This window comes from Ranitomeya variabilis, chromosome 3 (assembly GCF_051348905.1).
Source record: "Ranitomeya variabilis isolate aRanVar5 chromosome 3, aRanVar5.hap1, whole genome shotgun sequence".
In the NCBI taxonomy this organism is placed as follows: domain Eukaryota; kingdom Metazoa; phylum Chordata; class Amphibia; order Anura; family Dendrobatidae; genus Ranitomeya; species Ranitomeya variabilis.
The window spans coordinates 733,514,967-733,530,051 of NC_135234.1; the positions used below are offsets into that span (position 1 = coordinate 733,514,967).

The window sequence follows — 15,085 nt, forward strand, 5'->3', positions numbered from 1 at the left end:
CTGTATAATGCTCCATAGCTGCACTCACTATTCTGCTAGTGGAGTCACTGTGTACATACATTACATTACTGATCCTGAGTTACATCCTGTATTATCCTCCAGAGCTGCACTCACTATTCTGCTGGTGCAGTCACTGTGTACATACATTACATTACTGATCCTGAGTTACATCCTGTATTATACCCCAGAGCTGCACTCACTATTCTGCGGGTGCAGTCACTGTATACATACATTACATTACTGTGTATTTCTGGTCAGCCATTTGCTTCCTTTCCTTTCTCAGACACGTGTGACATATAGCAGCTAAAAGCAGATATCTGTGAATGTGAGGATTTTTTTTGGTAGCTGACATGTGCTGGACTCGTTCATGCTGATGCCATCATTGCAGCCCCTCACAGGCCAGATCCCACCTGTTGTGATTCGGTTTGTGGGCTCCCCCGGTGGTCTCTTGTGGTACTGGTGTCCTGCAAGCTTTGCCTTCTCAGTTCACCTGTTCCTATCAGGATGTGGGAGTATCCTATTTAACCTTGCTCCTCAGTCATTCTAATGCTGGCCATCAATGTATCCAGAGTGATTCTGTTGCATGTTCCTGCTCCCAGTTTTCTGCTCAGCTAAGTTGGACACTTTAGTCCTTAAGTCTATTTTTGTATGTTTGTCCAGTTTGCACTTATGTGAATCTCTGCAGCTGGAAGCTCTTGTTGGGCTGAAATTACCACTCCAGTGGCATGAGTTGTCACATGAGTTAAGGTAATTTCAGGATGGTGTTTTGAAGGGTTTTGCAGCTGACCGCGAAGTCCTCTGTTGTATCTTTCTGCTATTTAGTTAGCGGGCCTCTCTGTGCTAAATCTGCTTTCATACTATGTGTGTCTTTTCATCTGCTCTCACCGTTATTATATGTGGGGGGCTGCTATCTCCTGTGGGGACATTCTCTGGAGGCAAGCCAGGACTGTGTTTTCTTCTACCAGGGGTAGTTAGTTCTCCGGCTGGCGCGCGGCATCTAGAGACAACGCAGGAATGCCCCCTGGCTACTTCTAGTGTGGTGTGTAGGTTTAGCATCGCGGTCAGCTCTAGTTTCCATCACCCGAGAGCTTGTCCGTTTATTCTATGCTTCTGATGTTTCCTTGCCATTGGAAACCATAACAGTATGGCCAGCCAAAATGTTTAATCTATAGGCTGAAGCAGGAGAGAAAAGGAACTGTGTGAAACCTTTTTTTTTTTTTTTTTCCTTCCTCTGAAGTTGCACTCCAGCTCTAATTGCAGTCTCCTGTTTTCCTCTCCTCTTAACCCCTGAATGGCTCAGACTTTATCTGTTGAAATATGGATCCCCAGAGTCTGGCTACTAATTTGTATAATCTTGCCTCTAAAGTTCAGAATATACAAGATTTTTTGTTACATGCTCCTCGGTCTGAACCTAAAATTCCTATACCGGAGTTTTTTTCTGGAGATCGATCTTGTTTTCTAAATTTTAAATACAATTGTAAATTGTTTCTTTCGCTGAGATCTCATTCTGCTGGAGATCCTGCCCAGCAAGTAAAAATTGTTATTTCTTTACTGCGGGGTGACCCCCAAAATTGGGCATTTTCATTGGCACCAGGGGATCCTGCGTTGCTCAATGTGGATGCGTTTTTTCTGGCTTTGGGGTTGCTTTATGAGGAACCAAATTTGGAGATTCAGGCTGAGAAAGCCCTAATAGCCCTCTCTCAGGGGCAAGATGAAGCCGAAATATATTGCCAAAAATTTCGAAAATGGTCTGTGCTTACTCAGTGGAATGAGTGCGCTCTGGCGGCAATTTTCAGAGAAGGTCTCTCTGATGCTGTAAAAGACGTCATGGTGGGGTTTCCTGCGCCTACTGGTCTGAATGAGTCCATGACAATGGCAATTCAGATTGATCGGCGTTTACGGGAACGCAAACCTGTGCACCAGTTGGCGGTGTCTTCTGAAGAGGCACCACAGAGTATGCAATGTGATAGCTTTCTGTCCAGAAGCGAACGACAGATTTATAGGCGCAAAAATCATTTGTGCTTCTATTGTGGAAATTCTACTCATGTTATATCAGCATGCTCTAAACGAACAAAGAAAGTTGATAATTCCTCTGCTATTGGCACTTTGCAGTCCAAGTTTATTTTGTCTGTAACTCTAATTTGTTCGTTATCTTCTATTGTTGCGGATGCGTATGTGGATTCTGGCGCCGCTTTGAGTCTTATGGATTGGTCCTTTGCCAGGCGCTGTGGGTTTGATCTAGAGCCTCTGGAAGTTCCTATACCTTTAAAGGGTATTGATTCTACACCATTGGCTAGTAATAAACCACAATACTGGACACAAGTGACTATGCGTATGACTCCAGACCATCAAGAGGTGATTCACTTCCTTGTACTGTATAATCTACATGATGTGTTGGTGCTGGGATTGCCATGGTTGCAAACTCATAACCCAGTCCTTGACTGGAAAACAATGTCTGTACTAAGCTGGGGATGTCAGGGAAATCATGGGGACACATCTTTGGTCTCCATTGCTTCATCTATTCCCTCTGAAATTCCTGAGTTTTTGTCTGATTATCGTGAGGTTTTTGAGGAATCTACTCTTAATTCTCTTCCTCCTCACAGAGATTGCGATTGCGCCATAGATTTGATCCCTGGCAGTAAATTTCCTAAGGGTCGTCTATTCAATCTGTCTGTACCTGAACATGCTGCCATGCGAGAGTATATTAGGGAGTCCTTGGAAAAGGGACATATTCGTCCTTCTTCGTCTCCTCTTGGAGCGGGGTTCTTTTTCGTAGCTAAAAGCGATGGTTCTTTGAGACCTTGTATTGATTATAGACTCTTGAATAAGATCACAGTCAAGTATCAGTATCCTTTGCCATTGCTGACAGATTTATTTGCTCGCATTGAGGGGGCGAAGTGGTTCTCTAAGATTGATCTTCGTGGTGCGTATAATTTGGTGCGAATTAAGCAGGGGGATGAGTGGAAAACCGCATTTAATACGCCCGAGGGCCATTTTGAGTATTTGGTGATGCCTTTTGGTCTGTCAAATGCCCCTTCAGTCTTTCAGTCTTTTATGCACAATATTTTCCGTGAATATCTGGATAAATTTATGATTGTGTATTTGGACGATATCTTGATTTTTTCGGATGACTGGGAATCTCATGTTCAACAAGTTAGGAGGGTTTTTCAGGTTTTGCGGACCAATTCTCTGTTTGTTAAAGGTTCAAAGTGTGTTTTTGGGGTTCAGAAGATTTCTTTTTTGGGGTACATTTTTTCCCCCTCTTCTATTGAGATGGATCCTGTGAAGGTTCGGGCTATTTGTGACTGGACGCAACCGACTTCTCTTAAGGGCCTTCAGAAATTTTTGGGCTTTGCTAACTTTTATCGTCGATTCATAACTGGTTTTTCTAGCGTTGTCAGGCCTTTGACTGATTTGACTAAAAAGGGTGCTGATGTTGCAGATTGGTCTCCTGCTGCTGTGGAGGCCTTTCGGGAGCTTAAGCGCCGTTTTTCTTCCGCTCCGGTGTTGTGCCAGCCTGATGTTTCTCTTCCTTTTCAGGTGGAAGTTGATGCTTCCGAGATTGGAGCGGGGGCGGTTTTGTCGCAGAAAAGTTCAGATTGTTCAGTGATGAGACCTTGTGCGTTCTTTTCTCGAAAATTTTCGCCCGCCGAGCGAAATTATGACGTCGGTAATCGGGAGCTTTTGGCGATGAAGTGGGCATTCGAGGAGTGGCGTCATTGGCTTGAGGGTGCTAAACATCAGGTGGTGGTCTTGACTGATCACAAAAATTTGATTTATCTTGAGTCGGCCAGACGTCTGAATCCTAGACAGGCGCGCTGGTCGTTGTTTTTCTCCCGGTTTAATTTTGTGGTTTCGTATCTGCCAGGTACTAAGAATGTGAAGGCGGATGCCCTTTCTAGGAGTTTTGAACCTGATTCCCCTGGTGATTCTAAACCTACGGGTATACTTAAGGATGGGGTGATATTGTCTGCTGTCTTCCCAGACCTGCGACGTGCTTTACAAGAGTTTCAGGCGGATCGGCCTGATCGTTGTCCGCCTGGTAGATTGTTTGTGCCGGATGAGTGGACCAATAGAGTCATCTCGGAGGTTCATTCTTCTGCGTTGGCAGGTCATCCGGGAATTTTTGGTACCAGAGATTTGGTGGCTAGGTCCTTCTGGTGGCCTTCCCTGTCTCGGGACGTGCGTACTTTTGTGCAGTCTTGCGATGTTTGTGCTCGGGCCAAGCCTTGTTGTTCTCGGGCTAGTGGGTTGTTGTTGCCCTTGCCTGTTCCTAAGAGGCCTTGGACACACATCTCTATGGATTTTATTTCTGATCTCCCTGTTTCTCAGAAGATGTCCGTCATTTGGGTGGTGTGTGACCGCTTTTCTAAGATGGTTCATTTGGTGCCCTTGCCCAAGCTGCCTTCCTCATCTGAGTTGGTGCCCCTGTTTTTTCAGAATGTGGTTCGGCTGCATGGTATTCCGGAGAATATCGTTTCCGACAGGGGATCCCAGTTTGTGTCCAGATTTTGGCGGGCGTTTTGTGCCAGGATGGGCATTGATTTGTCTTTTTCGTCTGCATTTCATCCCCAGACAAATGGCCAGACGGAACGTACTAATCAGACCTTGGAGACTTATTTGAGGTGTTTCGTGTCTGCTGATCAGGATGACTGGGTCTCCTTTTTGCCGTTGGCTGAGTTTGCCCTTAATAATCGGGCCAGTTCTGCCACTTTGGTCTCCCCTTTCTTTTGCAATTCAGGGTTCCATCCTCGTTTTTCATCTGGTCAGGTGGAGTCTTCGGATTGTCCTGGAGTGGATACCATGGTGGATAGGTTGCATCGTATTTGGGGGCAGGTGGTGGACAATTTGGAGTTGTCCCAGGAGAGGACTCAACGTTTTGCTAATCGCCATCGTCGTGTTGGTCCTCGTCTTCGTGTTGGGGACTTGGTGTGGTTGTCCTCCCGTTTTGTCCCTATGAGGGTCTCTTCTCCTAAGTTTAAGCCTCGGTTCATCGGTCCTTATAAGATTTTGGAAATTCTTAACCCTGTGTCTTTTCGTTTGGACCTCCCAGCATCCTTTGCTATCCATAATGTCTTCCATCGGTCATTATTGCGGAGGTATGAGGTACCACTTGTGCCTTCTGTTGAGCCTCCTGCTCCTGTGCTGGTTGAGGGTGAATTGGAGTACGTGGTGGAGAAAATCTTGGACTCCCGTGTTTCCAGACGGAGACTTCAATATCTGGTGAAATGGAAGGGCTACGGTCAAGAGGATAATTCTTGGGTTACAGCTTCTGATGTTCATGCTTCTGATTTGGTCCGTGCCTTTCATAGGGCTCATCCAGATCGCCCTGGTGGTTCTTGTGAGGGTTCGGTGCCCCCTCCTTAAGGGGGGGGTACTGTTGTGATTCGGTTCGTGGGCTCCCCCGGTGGTCTCTTGTGGTACTGGTGTCCTGCAAGCTTTGCCTTCTCAGTTCACCTGTTCCTATCAGGATGTGGGAGTATCCTATTTAACCTTGCTCCTCAGTCATTCTAATGCTGGCCATCAATGTATCCAGAGTGATTCTGTTGCATGTTCCTGCTCCCAGTTTTCTGCTCAGCTAAGTTGGACACTTTAGTCCTTAAGTCTATTTTTGTATGTTTTGTCCAGTTTGCACTTATGTGAATCTCTGCAGCTGGAAGCTCTTGTTGGGCTGAAATTACCACTCCAGTGGCATGAGTTGTCACATGAATTAAGGTAATTTCAGGATGGTGTTTTGAAGGGTTTTGCAGCTGACCGCGAAGTCCTCTGTTGTATCTTTCTGCTATTTAGTTAGCGGGCCTCTCTGTGCTAAATCTGCTTTCATACTACGTGTGTCTTTTCATCTGCTCTCACCGTTATTATATGTGGGGGGCTGCTATCTCCTGTGGGGACATTCTCTGGAGGCAAGCCAGGACTGTGTTTTCTTCTACCAGGGGTAGTTAGTTCTCCGGCTGGCGCGCGGCATCTAGAGACAACGCAGGAATGCCCCCTGGCTACTTCTAGTGTGGTGTGTAGGTTTAGCATATAAAAATAAACGTTTGATGAGTAGTCATTGGGGATGGATTAAAAGAGTGTCTGGGGGAGGGGCTTTAATGGGTTTAAGAGTTAATGGTTGGTTCAAGGGAAACTCCGGGGCATCACGAATACCCAATGTCATGGATTAGCCGGGCAGCAGAGTTGAGGACAGACTGGAGTGGTGCAAGAGAGTACAGCTCCGGATATGACTGCTTACATTTTCATTACCTTTAGCCTAGTTTTCCTGCTTCCATTTACTGGATAGATTTCTTAGGCTTTGTGGTTTCCTCTTGTATATTTAGCAGTGGCTTTGGTAAGAGCGATATCAATCCTCCCGTATTGTTCCGTTCACAAAGAGGCGCTGCAAGGCCGGGAGTTAAATCCGCTCTGATTTGGGAAGTTTGCAGCAACCCTTCTTTTCGACTGCATTTTTTTTTCTTGTGTGAAGTCTTTTCATCTTCACAAATAAAGTGACACATGAGGATTAATGAGAGCGATTTGTTTACATCTTCTACTTCTTGAAGCCAGTTGTGCTGCTGAACATGGGTGAGCGGAGAGCCCCAGCGCAGGAGATGAGACTTTAGTGTAACAGAATAATAAACGCTGGATTTTTTAGCAATTTGCATATTAGGGGCAGCGGGAGGAATGGGAATGATAGAGATAGTTGAGGAGCTGACTTTGTTCTTCACGTGTTTGTCATATTTCGGGTAGGTTTTTCTCGTGTTACACACATACTGCTATGGGCTAACATTGTACAGTAGTGTAGATGTAAGGAGGCAAACCGGGCTGGAACCTGGTAGCCACAGTCCCGTGGGCCTCTTTATAAGCCTCCCAAGTAGCTGTCCGATACCATCCATATTTGTAAATAGCAAAGGTATCCATTGCAGTGCCAACTATTGCCAGTATTGGACTGGCACCTCCAAATGGAGTTGCCTCTTGTTGAACCTTTCAGATTCATTATTGTATCGTAGCCTGGACACGTCAGTGGTTCTCCGGTCGCCAGAAAAGGCCAGAGGGACTACCTTATAGTTGACATATACAGTGCGCCCAAACCAGTCACAGTTCCCCGGTAACAGCCACGGTGCCCCAGTAACAGTCACTGTGCCCCAGTAACAGTCACAGTGCCCCAGTAACAGTCACCGTCCCCCAGTAACAGCCACGGTGCCCCAGTAATAGTCACAGTGCCCCAGTAACAGCCACAGTGCCCCACTAACAGTCAATGTGCCCCAGTAACAGCCACAGTGCCCCACTAACAGTCAATGTGCCCCAGTAACAGTCACAGTGCCCCAGTAACAGCCACAGTGCCCCAGTAATAGCCACAGTTCCCCAGTAAACGCCACAGTGCCCCAGAAACAGCCACAGTTCCGCAGTAACTGCCACGGTGCCCCAGTAACAGTCACAGTGCCTCAGTAATAGTCACAGTGCCCCAGTAATAGTCACAGTACCCCAGTAACAGTCAAAGTGCCCCAGTAACAGCCACAGTGCCCCACTAACAGTCAACGTGCCCCAGTAACAGTCACAGTGCCCCAGTAACAGCCACAGTGCCCCAGAAACAGCCACAGTTCCGCAGTAACTGCCACAGTGCCCCAGTAACAGTCACAGTGCCTCAGTAATAGTCACAGTGCCCCAGTAATAGTCACAGTGCCCCAGTAATAGTCACAGTGCCCCAGTAATAGCCACATTTCCCCAGTAACAGTCACAGTGCCTCAGTAATAGTCACAGTGCCCCAGTAATAGCCACAGCTCCCCAGTAACAGCCACTGTGCCCCAGTAACAGCCTCGGAGTCCCAGTAACAGTCACAGTGCCCCAGTAACAGTCACAGTGCCACAGTAACAGCGACAGTGCCACAGTAACAGCCAAGATGCCCCAGTAACAGCCACGGTGCCCCAGTGGCAGCCTCAGTTCACCAGTAACAGCCACAGTGCCCCAGTAATAGCCACAGTTCCGCAGTAACTGCCAGTGTGCCCCAGTAACAGCCTCGGAGTCCCAATAACAGTCACAGTGCCCCAGTAACAGCCACAGTGCCACAGTAACAGCCACAGTGCCCCAGTAACAGCCACAGTGCCCCACTAATAGCCACAGTTCCCCAGTAACAGCTACGGTGCCCCAGTAATAGCCACAGTTCCCCAGTAACAGCCACTGTGCCCCAGTAACAGCCTCGGAGTCCCAGTAACAGCCACTGTGCCTCAATAATAATCACAGTTCCCCAGTAACAGCCACAGTGCCCCAGTAATAGTCACAGTGCCCCAGTAATAGTCACAGTGCTTCAGTAACAGTCACAGTGCTTCAGTAAGAGCCACTGTGCCCCAGTAATAGCCGAAGTGCCTCAGGCATGGTGCCCCATTGGAGCTGCCTTTGTCTGGTCGCCACTCCGTTCAGATTGGGCTCTCAGAATCGGTAGCAGCAGTTTCATCGTTAAAAATTCCCCAACGTGCACAGCTTGGAGGGAACATTGGCCTCTATTTCCTGCCACAGCATCCCCATTACTCCAGGCACTTCCCTTCTGTCTGCACTTGAATTCCAAAATAGAATCTCCTATGCAGACCTTTGTGTCTCCGTGGTAACAGACTACAAACAAACTCAGCGTGTCAAGATTCTTCCGCTCAGTGTGTCTTGGACGCAGTGAGTTACAGCTCAGTCGTCCAATCTAGTGCAGTGTGGTAAGCAGTCGGTATTTTGATAGACAGCTCAGCCGTCCAGTATGAGATTGGGAGGTGCTGAGCTTTCTTCAGGTGTTTCCTATTCTAAGTGATTACCCAGCTACTTAGGTAAGCGGTCAGTCCCAAATCTCTGCCAATCGTAGCATTTGCTTGGTGATGCATGTTTGCCTTGTATTCCTGTGCTCTCTTTGTTGATCTATTGCTGCTTGGCCTTAGACCACGTTCTGACCATCTGCTTGCCTAGCCCCTTTGCTGTGATCCGCTATCTTCCTGTTATTCTGACCTCAGACCACGACCCGACTACCCCTTTGTTTTTCTCCTTCAGTTGATGACATACTCTCTTGGTTTCTGACCCTTGAACGTTTGACTTCCCATCCTAACGGTTTGTCCGTGAGTAGTGATTAGCATCACATTACAATTGGCCATGTAGCTTTTTTTTCCCCACCAATGGATCCAGTTCACAGTCCCAGCTGCAGGGTCTGTTTTCTTTGCAAATCTCTCTGCTACCAGCTGTAGCTATGCCTTCTGTACCTTCTAAAGTGCAGTTAATCTCTCCCGAACCAGTAGTGGCACTTACTGATAAATTTTTGTGGAAGAAATCCAGTTTAGGGTATTCAGGGATAGCTGTAGACTATTTTTTACCTTACGATCCCGGTCTTCAGGAGATGAGTTTCTGAGGGTGGCAATAATCATGTTCCTTCTGCGAGTGGGCCCTCGGACTTGGGCATTTTCTGTGTCCCCCACAAGCCTCAGAACAGTCCTTTTTTCACACCTTAGGGATGATCTATGTCAAATCTGACAGAGTCACAGAGGCAAAGATCATGAACCTGACACAGGGGAGCAGCACCGCTGAAGACTATAATTCCACAATGGTCTCACTGCCCGTATTGTAAAGAATCCATGGTCTGTGTTTATAGAGTAAATAATTCATAGTGTCTGTGCTCGTACAGTAGAGAATCCATTGTCACTGTGCTATTACAGTAAACAATCCATGGTCTCACTGCCCGTATTGTAAAGAATCCATAGTCTCACTGCCCGTATTGTAAAGAATACATAGTCTCTCTGCCCGTATTGTAAAGAATCCATAGTCTCACTGCCTGAATTGTAAAGAATCTATAGTCTCACTTCTTGTACAGTAAAGAATCCATAGTCTGACTGCCCTTATTGTAAAGAATCCATAGTGTCCCTGCTTGTATTGTAAAGAATCCATAGTCTCACTGCCCGTATTGTAAAGAATCGATAGTCTCACTGCCCGTATTGTAAACAATCCATAGTCTCACTGCTTGTACACTAAAGAATCCATAGTCTCACTGCCCGTATTGTAAAGAATCCATAGTCTCACTGCCCATATTGTAAAGAATCGATAGTCTCACTGCCCGTATTGTAAACAATCCATAGTCTCACTGCTTGTACACTAAAGAATCCATAGTCTCACTGCCCGTATTGTAAAGAATCCATAGTCTCACTGCCCATATTGTAAAGAATCCATAGTGTCACTGCTTGTCTTGTAAAGAATCCATTGTGTCACTGCCCATATTGTAAAGAATCCATAGTCTCACTGCCCATATTGTAAAGAATCCATAGTCTCACTGCCCATATTGTAAAGAATCCATAGTGTCACTGCTTGTCTTGTAAAGAATCCATTGTGTCACTGCCCATATTGTAAAGAATCCATAGTCTCACTGCCCGTATTGTAAAGAATCCATAGTCTCACTGCCCGTATTGTAAAGAATCCATAGTGTCACTGCTTGTCTTGTAAAGAATCCATAGTGTCACTGCTTGTCTTGTAAAGAATCCATTGTGTCACTGCCCATATTGTAAAGAATCCATAGTCTCACTGCCCATATTGTAAAGAATCCATAGTCTCACTGCCCATATTGTAAAGAATCCATAGTGTCACTGCTTGTCTTGTAAAGAATCCATTGTGTCACTGCCCATATTGTAAAGAATCCATAGTCTCACTGCCCATATTGTAAAGAATCCATAGTGTCACTGCCCATATTGTAAAGAATCCATAGTGTCACTGCTTGTCTTGTAAAGAATCCATTGTGTCACTGCCCATATTGTAAAGAATCCATAGTCTCACTGCCCGTATTGTAAAGAATCCATAGTCTCACTGCCCATATTGTAAAGAATCCATAGTCTCACTGCCCATATTGTAAAGAATCCATAGTGTCACTGCTTGTCTTGTAAAGAATCCATTGTGTCACTGCCCATATTGTAAAGAATCCATAGTCTCACTGCCCGTATTGTAAAGAATCCATAGTCTCACTGCCCGTATTGTAAACAATCCATAGTCTCACTGCTTGTACACTAAAGAATCCATAGTCTCACTGCCCGTATTGTAAAGAATCCATAGTCTCACTGCCCATATTGTAAAGAATCCATAGTGTCACTGCTTGTCTTGTAAAGAATCCATAGTGTCACTGCCCATATTGTAAAGAATCCATAGTCTCACTGCCCGTATTGTAAAGAATCCATAGTCTCACTGCCCATATTGTAAAGAATCCATAGTCTCACTGCCTGAATTGTAAAGAATCTATAGTCTCACTTCTTGTACAGTAAAGAATCCATAGTCTGACTGCCCTTATTGCAAAGAATCCATAGTGTCCCTGCTTGTATTGTAAAGAATCCATAGTCTCACTGCCCGTATTGTAAAGAATCCATAGTCTCACTGCCTGAATTGTAAAGAATCTATAGTCTCACTTCTTGTACAGTAAAGAATCCATAGTCTGACTGCCCTTATTGCAAAAAATCCATAGTGTCCCTGCTTGTATTGTAAAGAATCCATAGTCTCACTGCCCGTATTGTAAAGAATCCATAGTCTCACTGCCCGTATTGTAAAGAATCCATAGTCTCACTGCCCGTATTGTAAACAATCCATAGTCTCACTGCTTGTACACTAAAGAATCCATAGTCTCACTGCCCATATTGTAAAGAATCCATAGTCTCACTGCCCATATTGTAAAGAATCCATAGTGTCACTGCCCATATTGTAAAGAATCCATAGTGTCACTGCTTGTCTTGTAAAGAATCCATAGTGTCACTGCCCATATTGTAAAGAATCCATAGTGTCACTGCCTGTATTGTAAAGAATCGATAGTCTCACTGCCCGTATTGTAAAGAATCCATAGTCTCACTGCCTGTATTGTAAAGAATCCATAGTGTCACTGCCTGTATTGTAAAGAAACGATAGTCTCACTGCCCGTATTGTAAAGAATTCATAGTCTCAATGCCTGTATTGTAAATAATCCATAGTGTCAGTGCTCTTCCAGTAAAGAATCCATAGTCTCACTGCTCATATGGTAAAGAATCCACAGTCTCACTGCTCTTCCAGTAAAGAATCCACAGTCTCACTGCTCATATGGTACAGAATCCACAGTCTCACTGCTCTTCCAGTAAAGAATCCATAGTGTCACTGCTCTTCCAGTAAAGAATCCACAGTCTCACTGCTCTTATGGTACAGAATCCACAGTCTCACTGCTCTTCCAGTAAAGAATCCACAGTCTCACTGCTCTTTCAGTAAAGAATCCATAGTATCAGTGCCCTTACAGTAGAGAATCGCTGCCTGTGATGATTGTTACACCTTCTTTCCACTAGATGTAGAGGATGCCCGCTTGTCTTTGTTGCTGGCGTAGATGTAAAAAGATTCTTATACAGATCTATGTACCGTCCCTTCACATATCTGTACACTGTAATAAGATCGCCCCTAAGCATTAGTTTTTCCTGGTTAGTGATGAGCGAACGGTCTTGGATAAAGTCTTATCTGAGCATGCTTAGATCTGAGACCCCACGGCTGTTAGACAGCCACAAAACATGCAGGATGGTTGCTGTAGTAGCTGCATGTTCTTGTAGGTACAAGGAAAAGATTTCTTTTTATCACATGATATATTTTTGTCTTCCAGATTACAGGTAGATGACAGCTCAGCTTCATTCCTGCGTGCGCTGCAGCACAATGTGAATCCAGATCTTCAGCTGGTACGTGCTAGATTTTATGAAGCTAAATTGCATAGTTCCCCTCATGCTCTGTAACTCTTCATGTTTCTTTTTGTCAGCATTTTGCCAGCACTGCAGGTACTGGATCTTTCTTTCTGTGAAAAAAATTGTATAGTTCCGCTCATGTTCTGTAACTCGTTATCCATTTCTATTAAGCCAAAGGTTCCTATTTTGTCAGCATTGTACCAGCACTACAGGTGCTGGATCTTCCTTTCTGAAAAATGTATAGTTCAACCTCAGGCTCTGTAACTTGCTTATCCATTCCTGTTAAATGGATGGATCATTTTTGTCAGCATTGTGCCAGCACTACAGGTGCTGGATCTTCCTTTCTGAAAAAAAAAATTGTATAGTTCCCCTCATGATCTGTAACTCACAACACATTCCTATTAAGTGGATGGTTCCTTTTTGTTAGCATTTTGCCAGCACTACAGGTGCTGGATCTTCCTTTCCTTTATTTCCCAGCATACATTTTGTTCCTGACATTGTCCAGTGGCTTGCATGCCCTAAACTGAAAGCCCACCTCTTTGTTAATGTCAGTCTAAGTGAGATCAAGTTGTCTTAAAGTACAGTGAGTATTTCAAGAAGCGCATCCTGTAACAATTGCATCCTCTTATCCTTTCTAAATAACAGTTTAAAGTGGTTCTTTATAAAAAATAAAATTGTTCTTTATTGCCCAAGAGTCCAACGCACTCGCACAGAAACCTTTCTACCATTGATTGGCTGCAGCGGTAACGTTCCGTCTGAGCCAGAAGGTACATTCTTCCAGGGTACAGAACCCTTTTAAGGATTTATTCAGCTCTCATTGAGCTCAGTAATAAATCTGTATGTTGTAAACTCCTCATAAACAGTGGCAGGCAACCTGAATGTTATCATTTCAAGGGGTTGCCCGGTGGAAAGCTATCCTCAGGAGGGGGTCCGCCCCACTGTGATCAACACCAGTCGGCAGAGCGGAGCTCCAGTGTGCATGGGGCCGCCGGAATGCCAAGTGCAGAATTCGGCCACTCTGCTAGGAATGAATGGAGCAGCAATCGAGACACAGGGACAAAAGTGTCGATCAGTGTAGGTCACAGTGGTCGAACCTCACCAATCAATGTTCTCACCTGTCTGGTCGATAACTAGTAGTCACTGAACTGCCCCTTTAACTTTTTCCATTCCTGTACAGGTATTGTATGAATGGATTTAGGATAATATTTTGAAATAATTCAAAGAAAAATACAGCAGAGTGTTTGGTGGTCAGAGAGGGGCTGATGTGGTCATGTGTTTAAACTGAACTTTCCCTCTTGTAGGTACTGTGATTACTTTTGGTCCCAGATGCCATTCCTGGTATATATTAGAGGCTTTCTTCTGCCACCATGATAACACATATCACGTTCTATTAAATCCTTATTAAAATTCCTGATGAGTAGGTAACACGTTCTCCGCGCCGCTCATAGCAATTAAATGAGCTGGGCGTCCTCTCTGCTCACAGTGATTTGTTTAATTGCGATTGTGTGCAGAGGATAAGAGAGTCCCTTGGGGAAGCGCTATCTCAGCTCCGTGCAAACATAACAGTCAGTCCCCGGTATCCAGTCTCGGGCTTGAAAGATACCGCTTTTATGTCGGAGTGCTTAGTGTCTGAAAGAGACGCGGGTCTACATGCGAGACACAGCGAGAAGACAACTTTATCTGTCCGTGCAGAAGCATTCTGATGGAAACCGGACATTCTACCAGCGAGTTCTATTTTATTAACTCCCGAATGACCGTCACTACACCTTTTAACGGTGGTCCTTAACGGACCTCATTCTGCAGCGTCACCTTTTTTTTACAGCAACGCTTCAGTAGAAGATCAAGCTACTGATAGCGCTGCAATCTCCATGACCCAACTGGTGACTGACAGCCAGGTATGGAGAAAGCCTGAGTTGGGCTCACGCCTATCCTTTCTCTTGTGATTTTGTGAGAGAAGAGACTGAAATCTTCTGGTAGAATAGTTCCAATGTGAAAAAAAATGTCCCCTGTAAAACAAAAATAAGAGCAGGCACATTCTAATAAATGTTACTTATTTGTGCTCTTTTTCTAACCCTAAGGCTAGTTTCACACTAGCGTTAACTGCAATACGTCGCAAATGCGTCGTTTTTGCGAAACGCCGCATCCAGCAAAAGTTTTTGCTGGATACGTTGTTTCGTCATAGAGTAACATTAGCGACGCATTTGCGACGCATTTGCGACGCATTTCCAAACGGTGAATGCGTTTGGCGGCGTTTGGGCGTATGGTAGCGGTCCGTCGGGAGAAAAAAACGTTACATGTAACGTTTTTTGCTCCCGACGGTCCGCTTTTTCCGACCGCGCATGCGCAGTCGGAACTCCGCCCCCACCTCCCCGCACTTCCCCGCACATCACAATGGGGCAGCGGATGCGTGGGAAATATGCATCCGCTGC

At 45.3% G+C, this 15,085-nt stretch overlaps 1 protein-coding gene across 2 annotated transcripts in view; it reads left to right on the plus strand.

The window, feature by feature from the left end:
* The window catches only part of PIWIL4 (piwi like RNA-mediated gene silencing 4), a 260,422-nt gene that overhangs the window by 175,570 nt on the left and 69,767 nt on the right, over positions 1-15,085 (plus strand). For both annotated transcript variants that reach the window (XM_077298444.1, XM_077298445.1), the window contains exon 14: positions 12,581-12,653. In XM_077298444.1, coding sequence (XP_077154559.1) covers positions 12,581-12,653 — 73 coding nt within the window. The remainder of the gene's footprint in view (positions 1-12,580; positions 12,654-15,085) is intronic.